The 19,611-nt window shown below is 35.7% G+C and overlaps 1 protein-coding gene across 3 annotated transcripts in view; it reads right to left on the reverse strand.

Annotated features, from left to right (window-relative positions):
- Positions 1-19,611, reverse strand: part of LOC149477302 (uncharacterized) — a 76,152-nt gene that overhangs the window by 10,160 nt on the left and 46,381 nt on the right. Inside the window, exons 2-8 of one of the 3 annotated variants that reach the window (XM_089710782.1) lie at positions 16,368-16,465; positions 12,175-12,291; positions 11,118-11,264; positions 10,700-10,846; positions 9,675-9,803; positions 4,398-4,491; positions 3,184-3,291 (exon numbers count right to left, since the gene is read on the reverse strand). In XM_089710782.1, the coding sequence (XP_089566908.1) occupies positions 3,184-3,291; positions 4,398-4,491; positions 9,675-9,803; positions 10,700-10,846; positions 11,118-11,264; positions 12,175-12,291; positions 16,368-16,465 (840 nt within the window). Of the gene's footprint in view, positions 1-2,175; positions 3,292-4,397; positions 4,492-9,674; positions 9,804-10,699; positions 10,847-11,117; positions 11,265-12,174; positions 12,292-16,367; positions 16,466-19,611 lie in introns of all 3 variants that reach the window. The other 2 variants (XM_089710781.1, XM_089710783.1) reach the window with 2 other exon arrangements.

A 19,611-nucleotide genomic window follows, 5' to 3' on the forward strand; every position in this document is an offset into this window, starting at 1 on the left:
TCGTGTATTTTATATTTATAGGTTCCTTATATTATTAACCCGCCGCGGTGTTATGATGACCGTAGAGGAACTTAATTTCGCTGAGAATAAAATTATTCCCGCACTGCAAAATAAATATTTTGCAGAGGAGTATTCTAATATACTCTATTATAAATTTTATTCGCAGGCTCTCAACCGCTTGAGGCCTTTTATTCGCAACAGACTTATCCTTATCGGACGTCTAAGCGATTCCGCCCTGGAATATGCACATAAGCATCCAGTGATATTACCGCGCAATGATCACATAATTATCATGATCATTGATTATTATCATATTAAATATATGAATATTATAACACATTTGTTTCGCGTTATTTTAATTACCGCGCTTTTAATAGCTTTACCCGCGCCTCAAGTCAAACCTGATCACGTCAGTTTGCTTGATAGGCTTTCGCTACTGGACAAGTTAGTCCAGTCGTTTTGGAAACGTTGGAGAATGGAATACTTACACGGTTTGCAGGTTAGGCAGAAATGGAATACGCCTTCGACACCTTCGACACTCCTGGAACGGTCGTGGTTGTAATAAATGATAATGCACCGCCCCTAACCTGGCCTTTAGCCGTCGTAGAGAAAGTACATCCTTCAAAGGACGACGTCGCGCGCGTTTGTACAGTTAGAACCGCCAAGGGAACTTACCTTCGCCCGGTCGTTCGTTTATGTCCGCTTCCAAGACAATAGTTATACCGCATTAGTATATTACCGCAGTTAGTTAAGTTTAATTTTAAGTTTTTGCACCGCTTTCGTTTATAATTTCTTAGTTATAATACCGCCGTGACTTTAGGAATTTTTATACCCCGCTCGCTTTACGCGATCCTAGAGTCATAGAATTTGTTAGTTGTAATACCGCCGTGACTTTAGGAATTTATATACCCCGCTCGCGTTACGCGATCCTAGAGTCATAGAATTTGTTAGTTATATTTCCGCCGTGACTTTTAGGATTTTTTATTATCCCGCTCGCATTTTGCGCTCCTAGAGCCATAGAACTTGTTATTTATATTACCGCCGTGGCTCTTAGGACTTTTATCAACCCGCGCGCATTATGCGATCCTAGAGTCATAGTTTTTCGCTGTATCTTATGATTGGTTTTAAATGGTGACCCATTTAGGGCGGGTGGATATGGTAACGCCAATATAATTAAAATAGTAAATGTAGAAATTAAACATTTATTGTTTGTGGTGTGTTTCTTCATCCTTCCCTACATACGAGCACAACCAATCATCGCGTGGTCACTAACCACGTGACACGTCCAATAAGACGTGAACGCGACGTTCGTGTCGCTGGAGTCAGTCGGGTTCGCTCCGTTCCTTCGCGAGGTTCGGGACTCGGCCACCGCCGGAGAGCTTCCACGAGGCTCTCTAGATCATCAGGCATTGTGCCCTTGTAACACCACCGGGGTATCCCGTGCCCCGGCCCTTGGTCGCGCTCACCGCCGCGTGTGTGTTTGTGTGGAGTGTGGGACTGGACGCCGTTCTTGCCCGCCGCGAGCTGGAGGACCCTGACCGCGTGGCGGCGCGTGTGTTCTGGACGCTACTCCCTCCGACGAGGTACGTGCCGTATGATCCTGTCTATCCCTCTTTGCTAACACCACGTAGATCAAAATACAGTCCACTTTCATATCGAGAATATATTTACGTATATTTTTTATATTGGCGCGACCACTAACTATGAAATAATAGTCGTCATGAGGAAATTCTGGTAAAAATTAAATTCTGTAGTCGTGACTCATGAGGTACCATTTCGCACAACAGCAGTGAAATATACTATGTCATTTTTTAGGTGTGAATATACTAAGACGAAATCGCTGTCTAGTACATAATTAATATGTATTACTAAATACATAGGGCTTAACAAAAACGAAACCTTCATTATGGGAATGTTCACGAACTGGCAAAAACCACAACGATGTTGTTGACGACAAGATTACATGAGCGGGCAGTGATATGCGTGTAAATAATGGTACAGGGCGTTTGAGTGTAACTGATAAGAGAGAATAAGATACAGTAGGTAGGCATTTAAGTCGCCTCGTATGTAAGAATTTTCTTGGTAGCCTACACAAAATGATCTTTATATGTGTTGTTATAGTTACTATTGTTAGTTGTATGGTTAATATTGTTTGGCTGTGTGTCAATGTAAGACCTTGCGAGGCGAGGTGCACGGCGGCCGGCTTGACGTGATGCGAGTGACACGCGGGGCTGGGCCGGTACGAGTGCTGCGTGTCGGCGGGTGTAAGTAAGAGCGACGTACCGACCTTGCGAGGCGAGGTGCACGGCGGCCGGCTTGACGTGATGCGAGTGACACGCGGGGCTGGGCCGGTACGAGTGCTGCGTGTCGGCGGGTGTAAGTAAGAGCGACGTACCGACCTTGCGAGGCGAGGTGCACGGCGGCCGGCTTGACGTGATGCGAGTGACACGCGGGGCTGGGCCGGTACGAGTGCTGCGTGTCGGCGGGTGTAAGTAAGAGCGACGTACCGACCTTGCGAGGCGAGGTGCACGGCGGCCGGCTTGACGTGATGCGAGTGACACGCGGGGCTGGGCCGGTACGAGTGCTGCGTGTCGGCGGGTGTAAGTAAGAGCGACGTACCGACCTTGCGAGGCGAGGTGCACGGCGGCCGGCTTGACGTGATGCGAGTGACACGCGGGGCTGGGCCGGTACGAGTGCTGCGTGTCGGCGGGTGTAAGTAAGAGCGACGTACCGACCTTGCGAGGCGAGGTGCACGGCGGCCGGCTTGACGTGATGCGAGTGACACGCGGGGCTGGGCCGGTACGAGTGCTGCGTGTCGGCGGGTGTAAGTAAGAGCGACGTACCGACCTTGCGAGGCGAGGTGCACGGCGGCCGGCTTGACGTGATGCGAGTGACACGCGGGGCTGGGCCGGTACGAGTGCTGCGTGTCGGCGGGTGTAAGTAAGAGCGACGTACCGACCTTGCGAGGCGAGGTGCACGGCGGCCGGCTTGACGTGATGCGAGTGACACGCGGGGCTGGGCCGGTACGAGTGCTGCGTGTCGGCGGGTGTAAGTAAGAGCGACGTACCGACCTTGCGAGGCGAGGTGCACGGCGGCCGGCTTGACGTGATGCGAGTGACACGCGGGGCTGGGCCGGTACGAGTGCTGCGTGTCGGCGGGTGTAAGTAAGAGCGACGTACCGACCTTGCGAGGCGAGGTGCACGGCGGCCGGCTTGACGCCGCGCAGCGCGGGGTGCGCGTGCAGCACGCCGCCCAGCACGGGGCTGCTCAGCCCCAGGATGTCGCCGCCACCTGCCCAGTGCTCTGCGTTAGTTTGTTAATTAGCAAAGCAAACATATATTCTCTTACGACATCTATTTCACGATTATCTACTATTATTTCGATACAATACGATTAAGAAAATAATATTTTAGTATTTATTGGCATAAACTTTCGAGACAACTGAGCGACTTTTGTAACTTTGATTTTTTATATAATTTAGTACACACTAACAAACGATCAATTTGAAATTTGTCAACAACATGGCTTTGTGCCAAGAAAACACATAGGCTACTTTATTACAGGATAAATGGGACAAGGAGGCTTAACATATAAGCTGAACATAGATGACGTCACTTGTTTTAGATGAATGAAGAAGGCGTCTGGAGAAAAATAATCCTTATACATTCGAGGTATTATATCATACACGAAAAAATAAACATCATCCTACACAATAAATATTTTTATTAATATAAAATGCTGAACCCTTCGACTGTTTTAAATTCAAAGAAAAATTCAGCCCTAGAATTCCTCGTCCACCCAATATCTCTTTAAATGTGTTCGCTGCTAACAATTAACACCGGTTTTTATTAGCAGATGACCCGTCTCATTTACCTCCTCGCTAACCCGAGCAAAACAAAACGGAATTGAAATTTATTTTCCGCATCCATTTGCTAGATATGCTTTGCATTTAAATAGAAACAAAATGTTTTCATGAGAAATTCTTTCATTAGCATAATTATACGCTCTGCAGTCCATATTCGTTCGGAACTGAAAGAAATAATTTCGTTTGCACCGCATTTAGTGGCACGTGGTGAAGGCATTTTAACACACGATTAACCTTTAGAGCATATAAATGTTGGTAAGGTTTTACGGTGGATTAAAGCTATTATAGTATTCTGAAAATCTGAAAATTCAAACTACATATTGAATACAAACAAGAACAATACTGAAGCTAGGAAACAAAGAGGACTAATTCTACAAAAATGGTTCAAATAATGGATGTTGATTCTAGCTACATTTATGGTACATATTATATTACCTATGGAGTATTATGGAGTTATTCTAGCAGCAATGGACACTAATTCTACAGAAATTGGTTTAAACCATTTCTAGCTACTTAACGAAACATATCTTACCTAGTATGGAGTTTTGTGTGAGAAGATGATGTGTTGGTGCTTGTTGAAGTATACCACCTCCAACTAGCAAGCCGTGACCAGCTGGGCTTGTTAACTGCAAATAAATAAGATTAATTATTCATGTATTTCTAATTCATCTCACCAACTATTTTTTTTATTGTCGATAGCGAACCACTCCTTTTTGCCTGACCAAAATCTGGCCTGATGTTAAGATGAGATGTGGTCTAAATGGTACGTGCTTCCCTAGAAGGTTCACTATACGCTTGAAGATTTTTTGATGTGAAAACTTCTTTAGCGGCGTTGAGCACTTTTTCTGTAATGGGTATAAAATCTTAAACTCGCGTCAGGACACGTGACCTGATCGAAAAAGCGTAAGACGGATGGATATCAAACATTCTCAACGTTAATAATCAAGTTTTCACTTCTGCCGGCACTCCCGGAGTGCAACCCGTCTTTTTTTATTTTATTGAAACAAGCAACCCTCACAAAGCTTTTCATTAGTTCTGCTCGAATATGTAGTAAATTAAAGTGTCGATATGATTTTAAAATAGCAACTATAGAATTTCTGGCTATTTCTGCAGAGATTGCTTTTCAATTCGGTGTTTAATAATTTCTACGCTTGAACAGGGTTTTTAATAAAAATCTAGGTGAATAAATAAACGATCAAGTTTGAGTTCGAGAACTGTTGTTGAAATTTTTAATTCTTCCTAACCCGGTTCCTTTATTTCCAAGCAAACATTAATACTTTATACTTACCTGAAGAATAGTCTTCCTTGCGGTAGTTTTAAAACTGGTCTTAAACTCAATATAGCCCACGTTATAAACTATTAATAGGAGACCTTTCAAACCCCCAGTGAACTTTTATTGCTACTTACCCTTAAACGTGACCTCTTCAGTCTAAAACCGGCAATTGTATAGATATATAGGTTAGACTGGAGGTCGGCAATCTGTGCTCGATTTGTATCAATTGTGATCTTAATCTATACTATAGATATATGTATATCCTACAGATTAAGATTCTATACCTACCTATACTTATATTATTATAAAGTTATGTTTCTTTGTTTGAACGCGCTAATCTCAAGAACTATTGGACCGATTTCAAAAACTATTTCATTGTTAGGAAGGCTATATTATCATGCTAAGACCAATAGGGGTGAAGCGAGTAAGACCGCGAGCATAGTTAGAAACTATAGCTAGTTGTAGGAATAATAATTATTTTGAATGATTACAAACATTATGTCGCCGTGGAATATGTATGTGATGCTTCTTGAACCACGGGCAAACCCGGAGCGAATCAATAGTAGGTACCTACCTTATTTATACTCGGTAAATCTTTTTCCTTAATGTCTGATTCAAGTGAATTGCAGTAAAATGTTTATGCATATATGACTCGGTTAAATGTATCGTGATATTTTTGTTTAGGATCGCTCTGGCTGGTAATATCGGAAAAATAGCAATAAATTCAGGCATTGAAAGCACTTCCAACTGAGCGCAAGTTATTCGATTTCAACTGTTTGCACTTTGAAACATAGATCGTTGTCGATGTGTTGCTCAAATAAAGTAATACTGTACATAATTTTTTTTATAAGAAATGTTAGGAATATAAATTCATTTAATTGCTGTAACATTCTTACTAACATTATTATGAATGCAAAAGCGTGTTTGTTTGTGTTTATTTCTCTTTCTTTTACTTTGCATTTGAGCGATTTTATGATCTAGTTCTAGTGTCTGGAGATAAATAATTAGGAGTCTAGAGATTGACATAGGCTTTGTTATACCGGGATGAAATATCTCATTGCTATAGTAATCTTCTAGAGATACGCGAGTGAAGCCGCGGGCGTTAAACTATTGTATATACAATATACATTATACATCTATACTAATATTATAAAGAGGAAAGGTTTGTGTGTATGTATGTATGTATGTATGGTATTCACGCATAAACTACTGGACCGATTTTGATGAAATTTTGCACAGATAATCTTTAGACCCTGAGAAAGAACATAGGCTACCTTTTATTGTAAAATATGTACCACGGGCGAAGCCGGGGCGGACCGCTAGTAATATATAAAGAGGGCCTTGCTAAGTTACAAATTTTTAACGTATCCTTTAAAGAAAACAGGGTTTTCAATATTTATTAAATTATAACGTATATTATAACCATATTTCGATTGAAAAGTGGTTCGACAGTTCGGCCAGGCGATAAATCGGTTTGACACGTTCGAAATTCATTTCTCTGGTTAGCTTGTCACGCATGACGCGCTTACATCAAAGCTACATTCTGAGCATAAAAGCATTACCTAAAAATTTATTACGTGACTTTACATGACGTGTCGCGTGTTCCATGATTCACTTTCGTAAATGGTGAGAACATTTCCCAATTGATTCTTAAATCACGTTTGACACGTGACACGTCATAAATGGAGTCATAAATTGGCCAATTTCGAATTAGACATTGCGGGATACATAAATAAAATCTTGAATAAGAAGATCTTGAAGCCTCGATGGTTTTTATAATTAATATTTGGTGAATAGTGTTATTATAGTGAATAATTAAATGTCAAGAACATAATCAAACAAATTATTTAAGCTGATTGCTGATTGTGTACACAACTTACCTATTGCTAACTAGCAGTGCTCCGCTCCTGTTGGTCTTAGCGTGATGATATATAGCCTATAGCCTTCCTCGATAAATGGGCTATCTAACACCGAAATAATTTTTCAATCAGTAGTTCCCGAGATTAGCGCGTTCAAACATACAAACAAACAAACATACTCTTCGGCTTTATAATATCGGTATAGATATAGATAAGTAATAAACATGAATTCAAAGGCTTAAACAATCTGACTATTAAGTTTGATTAAAATTTCTCTTCATCTGTTAGAAAGTTTAGGTGATATTTTTCACAAGAGTCAATTAAAAATTCATACCGAATGAGATCTTTAACTAAAACATTGTTTTGCTGGTTCTTGTTACATATATGTATATGTATATGTCTTACAGTATCTTAAACTTCTACGTTGTTGTTCAGTTCTCCCCTTCCTAATTAATTAGTATGGAATCGTAACGTTTGTTTTACGTAAGTAATTCAGGGTGAAATAACAATGTTACATAACTAGAGGAACCCTTTTATCATTAGCTATATGTGTTGATTGTAATTAAGCTTAGCGTAGTATTGGTAGGAAAAAATATAGATGGATGATTAATACTGCAATGTGGATACTCAGGAGAAATAAAAACAGCAATGAATTATACATTGGCATGAAGATATAAATCACAGATAACATAATACTATACTGGGTAATAATAGAAACTTTTGTTTAGGACTCAAGTTTAGGAATTCATATCTTATGTCATACTAGTTGCGCTTCGCCGAAAGAACGTACACCGAAATAATTTTTCAAATCGGACCAGTAGTTCCTGAGATTAGCGCGTTCAAACAAACAAACAAACTCTTCAGCTTTATAATATTAGTATCGATTATGTCAAGCCATAATTGCACGCCTCATAAGCGAAGCGTTGAGGTGGGTACTACTGTCACTTCGCGCAAAACATCTGATTTTTCAAACTTAAAATGTCTTTATGTATCATACATTGCACTTGTAAGATAATACATACACACACATATTAAGAAAAAACACTATTTTTAACGTTCATGATATTTTTGATGTCATTTTTGTTATTTAAACTAGTTAAAAAACAGTTTAAAAAAGTTCTGTCTTGGACGTCCGTGTGTCTGTATGTGCGGATCCTTTTTCTTGTTAACACGATAGCGACCGAAATACTTTACTAATCGAGTCTTTTTTTTTCTCTTACGCTTGAGTATGCTCAGGAATAGAACGCTTTCATTTTTCAGGGTCTGATTCGATGTGGTTTAATTGTTATTAAATAAACAAAAATAATAATTAATAAATATTTATTAAAAAAAAATTATGAGGCGTGCACTTTTGGATTTTCCAAATTATTTTAAATTATAACGTAACAATTTTGTAAATGTGATGAGTGTGTTCCGCATTAAGACAAAGACCAAATTTTAACAAGAACATCCTTCTTGCTTTAAACATGGAAGAAAGAATAACAAAGAAAATTCCTTATCAAATTTACCTTTGTGATTATTTCTATTAAGTTATAGTCAAGAATAATTGAATAAGCAGGATCAAAAGAAATTGGGTTCAACAGTTAATGTATCGAAAACAAGAATGTTCGCTGAAAATACATTTCTAAAAATATCTAAGAAAAATATCAATAAGTAGGATGTGGTAATCTTTGGGATGAGCTTCGTGAGGAAACTGTTATCGTTATCTATAAGGAGCAGGATTCGTATAGAAATTGGCTGATATTAGGCCTAAATACTTTTGCTATCTAGCATAATAATCTCCAATGTTTTCAGAGCATATTTGTATGCTAAACACTGGATTGTTTGTGTCAAAATACAGTAAGGATGTTAAATATTCATAAGATGTTATGGTTTTTAATCGAATTATTTACCTATATCCGTGTAAAAGAAAAAGTACCAAGTTTCGCTGCACTCTCATAGTTTTTAGATACAGTGTTTGATCTAATGCTCTAAAACCACAATAATTATTATTTTACGAGAGTAATTGCTCATAAAACACGTTTAAAACGTATATAAATTGTAATGACTGGAGTAGGAGCTGTGGAAATATAATATGAAATAGTTGTTCCTGAAATAACACTCGTATCATAAAAGGAAACTTGTAATTATAAGTGATGTGATGATAAATATATTTGGTTGAAATCGATGAACTAAAAAACTACGAACTTTTTAAATCGAATTCAAAAATTGTTACACCAGTTGTGTGTATTCTTGTTATGTCTTATTGTGTCAAAGTGTCCTCCTATCTAGGTGACCTAATGAATGACAACGAGAATCATCAGGCCGAGCCACTTTGCTCGAAAAGCTTCACGCGGCAATTGCTGGGCGCGGCTGTTTGTTCTGTATGGACCTATAGTGGCCTATAGTGTATAGATAGCTATCCATCTCGATCATACATTCGTCGATACAAGACGTAAAGACTTCAATACACACCTTTTTTTTAAGCGGGGAAATCTTGCATAGATACCCTGGCCCCGGGGAAGGAGCCGTGGGTTACGTCGTATTCTTACCGACTAAAACCCCACTGTTTTCCGTCGAGCCGTTATAATGATGAGTGGAATTATTTTTTACTTGGTGTACTTACTCGGTATTTTACTTGGTGTGGTATATTAAATTGATAAATAAATAAATTCTTCCGCGACGTTTCAATACATACCTGATGGTGCGGTAGATGTTCAGGTGCGGGGTTGGGCGCGGGCGGGGAGAAGTCGCGCGCGCTCGGAGCGTGCACCGGCAGCGCGGGGGCACTCGCCAGCGAGGGCTGGGACACTGGGGCCACTTGTACCTGGGTATGGGATATAATAACTCAATAATTGAATTTGACGACGCGGTTGGCGCAGTGGTAAAGTCCTACTGAGCCGACGGTCCCGGGTTCGATCCCCGGTCAGGGCAAATATTTGTGTGATGAACTCAATTATTTATTCTTGGGTCTGGGTGTTATATCTATATATGTATTTATTAAATATTATATTTATCGTCGCCTAGTACCCACAACACAAGCCTTAATTGAGCTTACTGGGGGACTAGGTCGATTTGTGTAATAATGTCCTATAATATTTATTTATTTATATTTATTTATTTAATTAAAAATGTGTGCGTGTACTAGTGTACACACGTAAGAAGTGAAACTTCTTTATGACCTTATTTTTCAAAAAATAATTTACTATATGCAACTTTACAGAAATACGTCGAATCACGCGTGGCAGGGATAAGAAAAAGATGGCGCATAACTGAAAAATGTCACGCGTAACGAAAAAATGTTACATTAAATTTTTTTTCAACCCCGATAAAGAAGTTTCACTTCAATAAACATTTCAGGATATTTTTTACCATTATTCGATCTGACCATACCAAGCTTTTGCTTGTGTTATGGAAACCAATCTAAACATAATTTTTCTTAGTTGCTTTTGCCGATTAAATGTGTTTTAATTTAATTTTATTAATTTCAATTAGTCATGACAGAAATAAATGAGTAAGTTTCGTAAAAATAAACAATCTTCAATAACTCATTTAAATTTTGCATTGCCATAAATAATAGAACTGTGGATGCACGCCTAACTTCTTTTACCATTCGAGGCATTTCATTTTTTTTATTACCTAACCATCCAAGCTAAAGTTCTGAAGCAAAAAATGTTGAAACCGCTACTATAGGAGGTAATACTTTTATTTTCTTCAACTAACCCGTTGTTTCACTGTGTCCCGTATTGGCAAAGTTTCCTCGCTGTTACTTCGCGACGATTCTGGTGGGGTAAGTCTTCGCTGTTCATTTTGTGAAGATAGTATCTGCATCTCCAACATTTGTTCTTGTCGAATATCGTCGTTGTAATCCTGGGAGTTATGGACTAATTAGTTAAGATAATATGTATTCGAGCAAGCACGGTTGATTTAATTAACGTTAGAGTCACAAAAATTATATTGCTTTTTTTGTGCTCTGATATAATGAACATTGCAGAACGTCAGAGTTGATCAGCAATAAGGGTATTGTAGTGAAATGGATTACACATCAAAAATTAAAGTGTAATGGGTATTTGAAAATTGTAGTATCTCCACGTGTTATTATTTGCTGTTAAGTGCCCCTGCTACAGTGTATCGAACTTACTGGCACTAGGAATCTCCTGAGCTCGGCGAGCGCGTAGGCGATGCGCGCGTGCGCCTCAGCGGGCGTCGCGAACGCGCTGATCTCCACGTGCAGCTCCTCCGACAGGTGGGAGAACTTTGGGTCACCTGACATACGGAGCTCTTCTTCCTGTTCCAAAATTAAGAGTTTAAGTCTAAGTCCTTACTAAGTTGATATTGACATGCCTAGATCCCAAAATACTTCTCATTTGGATTACAAACACTGCCTACCTAGTATGTGTAATGTGTATTGTCTAATGTAACGTTGTTTGTTTCTCCTAGTAAGTAAATAATTTTCCCAGTCTGTTACGAACGAATACAAAATTACAAATTTCGACAATGCTATAAAATTAGCATTTAATTATATATTTTCTACTAATACTAATAATAATCTGCTGGATCCATTAATATCATTCTAGAAATTGAACGAAATTTCTAATTTCGAGTGTTCCAAGAATTTTATTTATGGCACAGAATAACTACAGGTACAAAAGAAGCACCTGAGCATATTCAAGACCCAATCGTGGACTATCTTGAAGATTGGTATTGTGAAGTATTTCAAAGCGGTCACAACTAGCGAGTCTCCAACAAATTACAATACACTCTTCATTGTATTGTATTGATATAAAATTGAGAGATTCATTTTTGTTCCAGACAATGCGGTGTGCAGAAATCGTGGGAAAGTACATTTATACAGGTGAAATAGTTGAATTGTTAATGTTCGCGTGTTTTTGTGTGCTAAGAAACACTAAAGATCCACGCTAGTACACTTAATTCTTCTATGCTTTTATTTCTCTCACTTTCTTGATATTTTGTTCTACAATCTATTTGATTTTAGAGTAAAACACTATTTAATTTCTTAAAGAATTTCCAACAAAGGATACATATTATTTCATTACATATAATATGGTTTTCCAGTACACGAAATTTCTACCATTGCAACTAACTGGTCTTTCATTAGTATCTAAGAGTAAATCATCGAGTTAATAATTTTAACCCTTGGAAGGTGTTTCTTACAATTTATTCCCATAATAAATTACCTTTTGTCTATCCTTCATAGATCCTCGGCCTAGCACAGCCATTTTACACATCGTATCTTCTTGTAGACGCTTCAGCGAATTCCCTTTCGGCCCGAGGAGCTTTCCGACGAAGTTAAACTGCGAACAAAATTATCTATTTACCTTTATTGTTGCTTTTATAAAAGTTTGGTTGGATATTTCTAAGAAAAAAATTAGATTGACCAATTCTTTTACTAAATCTGTACCTATAAGTATAAACCAGCATTAACGTAATTGGTATAATAATATTTTGAATTACTTCCGCAAAATGTTGCTTTAAAATTATTTGTCTTATATTGCTCAATGTTAATTTAAAATATGTAGGTACCTTTTTCCAAGAACACCACGACAAATTCGTAACAAAACATTTTCTACCTACATTTCTCCTACTCGAAGCAGAACATCAATTCAACCAAACCGAATGTCATTCAAACCGACCTTGAGTTGCGATCCTCTCGTGGGGTTTATGTCCCGGTCCCCAGGGGCCCAGATAATTGGCGGTTTATTAGGGTAGACTAAAATATTCTTACGTACTTTACGGCCAATCTGGTAGGCAATTGAGATAGAGACGTATTGATTTAAAGCGTTTTAATTTTCAGGTTGATGAATTTAAAGAACAGTCTATTGTATTATAGTGAGGAATGAATTAGGTACTATAGTCACTTAATAATATCTATTAAATTCTTATTGTTTCGTCTTCATTGTTAAACTCAGTAAAACTCAAGGAACTTCTTTATTCCAAAATATGTACATTGTAGGATATGTTTATTAATTTAGAATTGCGATGTTCAATTGATATAAAAAAAATGATCAATATTTATTCACTCTACCTTTCTGCATATCAAACTAGCTGTTAATAAAAGCAAACAGTTTTTGCGTGAATATTTACGTAAAATTCTCATCGTTTCATTGAATACTGTTTGTGTAAAGGTTTGTAAAAACGTAGATACGTTGGAAAATCTATATTTTTGTTACTCCCACACAAAATCTGAACGTAGCATGATATACCTATTTGCGGGGAATGCAAACAAAATAAGAAAAACAAAAGCTTACCGAAGTTTTCGTCACATGTCAGTGGAGTTAAGATAAAACAACATTTGCAGTCGACAGCTCTATTCACTTCAAACTCAATCTATTAGGGGTTACGCAAGTGTATTCGTCGCGTTACGTACGAAAGATGTACAGACGAATTATAATGTAAAATTCCTTAAGGACTAAAATCTATTTTTATAATAAATAAATAATAAATAGATCTTTATTTCAGACACATTATCCATATTTATTTAATTACAATTACAATTTTGCTTAATTTTAGGACAATTAACTATTTCAATTAAAAGGAATAGGAAGTTTTTCATTACAATTACGGATACAGAACATATCTATATTTTCTATCTAAACGCAGTTACAAATCTGTCTCGAAAATTAGAATAATAAAGTTATCTATAAGCTGAACCACGTTCCTGTTCAACAAGAGTTTACTCTAAGCCCAAAATTCATTTATATTTTGGCTTCTACATGAAAACTGAAAATCGAACCGTCCGATCCGATGTAGCTAGTCCCTTATTATATTTGGGCGCTACCCAAGTGCTACGTGTGAAATAGTTTGTTTTGTTTGGCAAAACTGTCTCAGTTCTGTTAGTACAGGTGCGGGGAATGTTTGCGATTTTATATTTATTGTCGCTAAGCTGCACTTTATTTGTTGCACTCGTTTTAGCTGGATAAACAGATAAAGTTTGTGTTATCATAACTTTGGTTTATGTGAATCTCTTTTTATTGCTCTTTTTTATGCCAATATAAATCTTGTTACATTCTGTAATTCGATAGGTATTGCCAGCTCCTGAAATGTAACTTCTTTACGGCCTACAGTTTTTCATATGCTACAACGAGTGTATATTTTAAAATGGAAATATGTTACTCAATGCCATGTGGTTTTTCTAATTTCCTTCGATATTTTATTTCAATGTTTTTCAGAATCATCCCCTTCTTTAATTTGTGTTCGTACTATTCAAGCTTTTACCTGATTTAAGAAAATGCTGTTAGAATGTAAAGATTTCGTTCCACATATTTTCTAACGACGTGCTCCAACTGTTAGGATCTGAAGTGAGCAATTTAGTTAAAGAATACGTGAAATTGGACATTAGGATCGCGTGGCATCGTAACCCAATACTTATTAGGCTGGTTGTACACTTGACTCAAATATTTTTTTTTAAATATACGAAAGAATAGCAAAATGTGTTTTATTCAATATGTATAAATAAATAGACTCTACATGTGTTTTATTTACTAGTAAAGTTTACCAAATCACGCTTTAAAATGAGTTAATATTATAGTAAAACAAAAACTAAACAAATCAACATTATAATTTCAATTAAATGCTGATTAATAATTTCATATGATATAACACACGATGGATCCTGATTGTATAGATAGCATTCCATAAATTCTCTACGGTATAAATAAAATTCCAGTACAAACAACAATATAGTAAATGGTAAAAAATACCCATTGTATTACGTACTTAAACACATTGTAGCGAATTCTTGTACTTTTTCACTCGTAGTTGGACAAATGAGTTCTGAACGTGAGGGTTCACACTTTAAATCGATTAAGGAAATGGTTTCTGAAATCTATTGGACCTTTGTCGAAATACATGGCTTCGTTAAACTTATAAAGTGAACGAAAAAGAGTTCGGAATGAGGTTTGACTTTAGCTTGTATTATACTGTTATGACTGGTGCTGTTTTTGAGAGAATGTTATTTATAGGTAGATACTAAAGAAAGCAAATAAAGGTCTATTCTAACTAAAATTTATTTAATTATAGAGCAGTTATTAACACATTTCTTATACTTTAAGGTGTTATTAGTGTTATAATCAAAACAGTCAAATATAATCGAAGAATTAAGGATTAAGTCGGTACCTATGATCCAAAAAAAGAAATCGTCTGCACTCTCTTAGAATATTAATCTCCTACTTTTTACCCTACAAACTGAAGTAACATTTGACTGTATAAAAGAACTTCATTATATATTATGTTGATACAAAAACATTCGCTTTGCGTTACAGGAAATTTAATTCCAACGGGGATGGAGATGCAGGAAGCGTTAATCGAGATAAAAAGATTTATGCTTTAAAAAATACGCACGTAAATTATGATCTTTTAAAGAGTTCTGATTATTTGTTGTTTACTTCTGTAAGATGTGTTTTGTTTAGTCTATCTTACAGGTATTTCTACTACTCCCAAAGGTAAGTAGCTATTCTATCTATAAATATAGTAAAACAAAAGAAGATCGTGTATGGTCACGACACGGCTAAATGGATTTCAATGATAATGAATTGTTACTTATTACCGCGCGTCTGCACCAGAATTAAAATTGTGAAAATTTTTAACATCTTTTAAAAAACGTCTTCCAAGTGAGAAGGATCTAAAAATAAATTTATCAACAACTAATTTATATTCACTAGTAACTAATTGAATATTTATCACTTTATATACTGATATATTGGTGACATATCAATCTACATCTCATATTATACCATATTGTTATTTATAATATCTTGTCAAATTTAGCGTAAATTGAGAAGGGCGCAGATACCCACATCCAACCCTTCCTATCCCTAATTTGCTACTTTCAGAGTAGATGTGTAGATGAATATGATCGTTTGTCGTCTGCAATAATTAAAATATCGTCTTAGTTTTGTAAGAATAATACTTTTGGAATTCATAATGATGAGCTATCTAGTTGATATGGTTTATACTCGTAAGTATATTTAAGTGAATACAAAATGTTTGAATAGTCTTAATATTTAATAATATTTATCGAAGACGACATGCTATTCTGACTTTTCGATTAGCTGTCTTTCAGACTATGTAGAGTAAGTATTATTTTTAATTGAATATAAATAATTATGGTTGATTTCACAGCCTCCACATGTCCTATTTAGTTTATCTATCAGTTAAAATAACAAACAATGTACTATTTTCGCTACGTAAATTTACTTTAAAAAGGTGCCATAAAACTTAAAAAATATTTCAGCAGCCTGCAGTGAAATCGACCCTTCGTGTTTTATTACAATCAAAAATAGGGTAACCCTTTGGAAATTTGTATGCGGGTCGTTCCTAACATTGAGTGCACTCGAGCGTATCCGGGGGTCAAAGCTAGTAAATCACTCACTTTGGGATGGTCTCTGACGGGCACGACCACACGCACGCACACCTTCACCGGCTTGTCGCGTGTGATGTCCAGCATTCTTCTTTCGCCGCGCCATTCACCTGTGAATAAGTAATTATATTAGTTTTATATTACCAGCTTTACCTAATAATGAAGAGGTTATTTTTATTTTGATAATTCGATTTCTCTGACTTTCCATGGACCTAACATAAAGTATTACCACATTTTTTGGTGCATAACATAAAGTGGATTTTTTTACATTTCGTAATTTGATTACTCTTCTTCTTTCATAGCTATAACACCGTGGTATTACCACGTTTTATTGGTGCATAAGTGAAAATTTTAAGATTGTGTTTTTCAGATTTTATACAGACATGAAGGAAATACGTTGAAGAGGAGGTTAGTTTCGAAAGTATAGTTTTATTATATATTCGATCAGAAAGCAAGAATTAGCTAATCGGTTTCTATTTAATTTTAACAGACTAACTACTATTTCTGTTAGTGACATAGGTAAATTCTGCACAATTAAACTCTATCCAGCGTTACATGTATGTCTTGTTCTTACACTCAGAACAATTAATTTTCCCCGAAGACAACAAAAGCGCAAACAATATCATATATATATATATATATATATATATATATATATATATATATATATATATATATATATATATATTATCAAACGGATAAACTGTTTAACAATTAATCTCATGTCAACGTTATACTTCATTAGCACTGTTAATGGTGCTACAGATTAAACAATAAGATGAATGGAATTCTGAGATTTTCAACGTCTCACATGTGAAGGGAAATCCGTTAAACACCGGTACGGTAACGTCAAAATTAATAATCTGTGCAGATAGGGTTGCCAACCTATACTTAAAAGAAATAAAGCTTATAAGGAGAGAAAACAAAACTATGCATAAAATACTTGAGGACCTCCTACCGTTTTTCGTCGTTTGAAAAATGGATGGTTTATTCAAGTTTGAGGAGCAAAGTAAAAACATTTTATAAAAATAAAAGTTTTGATCTATAACGTATTATATTTTCGAAATTAAAATTTCTTGCACAAATCAATTAAGTATTATAATATTATTATCTATGCCTATGGTATTACTTTAAAATGATTTTTGTTACGCACTTTACTAAAAACAAAATTTTATGTAATCTTGTTCAACAGTTACTATATTATATTATTTCTGTCTCTAATAGTATAATTGGTAGCCCTATGTTAACATAGTTCTGGCATACTCGGTAACACAGCGTTTTGGTCAATTGCCAGAGTTCGGTTATGTTAAGAGTACGAACATTATGATATCTTGTGTATCAACAAGTCTATAATTTGTTGCTATTTGTTCTGTGTATTAATGTAATATGTATTTGTAATAATACGTATACGATGATTAGATTCGATAGTATAATGATTCACATACCTATTATGTCGATGTTAACAAAAATAAAAGTTGCGCCATGAAGGTGTGTGAATATTATTTCACATTTAAATTATTATAGTTATTTCCGAGTAAAAGGGTGTATTTTAATATATTGTAAGTAGATCAATTATTTTGTTGTACTTGATAATTTTTGTATTATCTGATGAATCGCAATGTTATAAAGGATTTGATGTGGAGACAAATATATTATGTACATATATGTATATTCTTTTGGCAGTTTTAGGTAGGCTTAATATATTTTCAGTTTGATCAATAAATTATTATTAGTTCATATTAAAGTTATAAGGTACAAAACCAATAAAAGTCACGCTAAATAATTAGAATTCAGCATGTTATAATTAACTTCCGCGAATTTCTAGGCTTCGAAATTGAGTGACTATAAATTCATAAACTATTTGGCATGAAATGCCGTTCGCACGGTGTGTTGGTTGTTTGCCAGATATCAAAACGAAATAATTAATGGCCAGCGACCATTGTTAAGTCTAATTTGAATTTAGAAAATTTATATTCTGTGAAAGGAGGCTTTGCTGAAAATAGGTTTTATAAAAAAACATCGTTGACTGAAATGATATGAATGATAATATCCATTCAAAGGAGTTTTAGCGTTGGATTTAATTTCCTATGTGTCAGCTCAATAAATCAATTATTTATCACTAATTTTATTCAATAATCAACCACATATATTATCAAAATATCATAACTATATTGTTTCGTTTCGTAATTACATAAAATTCAACGAAATAATTTTAAACTAGCACTCCATATAAATGGAGTAAAGTCCACTGAAAGGATTTGCCTGTTAACATATAATTATATTATGGTAATGCGAGTAACAATTTAAAATATACTTTTGGTTGAACTGCGTTTATAACAAAAACGAAACAAAAGAAGTGAGTTTCTAAAATTTCCGTAATTATCATATTATTACAATTATTCATGTATTTTATTTATAATTTTGATTCATTTCTCTAGTGCTGTTTTCATGTTTTTATTTTTTATCTATATTGTGAATTTTCAGTGAACTCAGAGTCTCAAATAATGTTGTTTTTCACTTACCATTATTAGTAACGAATACTAATAGCATTTCTGACAGGCTAAAAGCTTCCAAATTTCGAGTCAAATTTTACCCGCCTTATTTGCGAATCAATATATATAGAAATCAGGAAGCTTATATCTAATACACTTCTAATACACTGGAGATTTCAGTATGAACATTAACTTGTAACAAGAAAATATGACATGAAATGACGCCTGTATGTTTTTTTATCCCTTTCACACCTAACTTGCCAAGTTGAAAGGTGAAAGTGTGAAAGTATAAAAAAAGATACAGGCGTCATTCAAGGTCATATTTTCTTGTTACAAGTTAATGTTCATACTGAAATCTCCAGTGTATTAGATATAAGCTTCTTGATAGAGATAATAAATATAGACCATAGATAACGTAAACACGTCTATTTGACTTGACCTAGGAATAGTTTGTATAATAGCTTGATCGTTGCGGCTTGCCAAATCAAATATTGAAGTTCTAGTTTGGAAGTTAGCGAGCCTCTACTCTCTAGAAAGTGGAAAGAAGTATTGATCAATCTAGCTTAGACAGCGTCTATTTATGTTGGAGTTTTGTTGATCTAGTGGTTAGCAGTTTTCGTAGAAGGTGGTAAAGGTGGTATATTATGTTGCATTATAATGCATTATTATAAAAAAAAAAAACATCATACTAAATCCATACTAATATTATAAATGCGAAAGTAACTCTGTCTGTCTGTCTGTTACTCAATCACGCCTTAACTACT

The sequence above is a fragment of the Colias philodice genome, chromosome 25 (assembly GCF_061535455.1).
Source record: "Colias philodice isolate Cphi_HAF_F1 chromosome 25, ilColPhil1 Martin Lab GWU primary, whole genome shotgun sequence".
NCBI classification, from domain to species: Eukaryota; Metazoa; Arthropoda; class Insecta; order Lepidoptera; family Pieridae; genus Colias; species Colias philodice.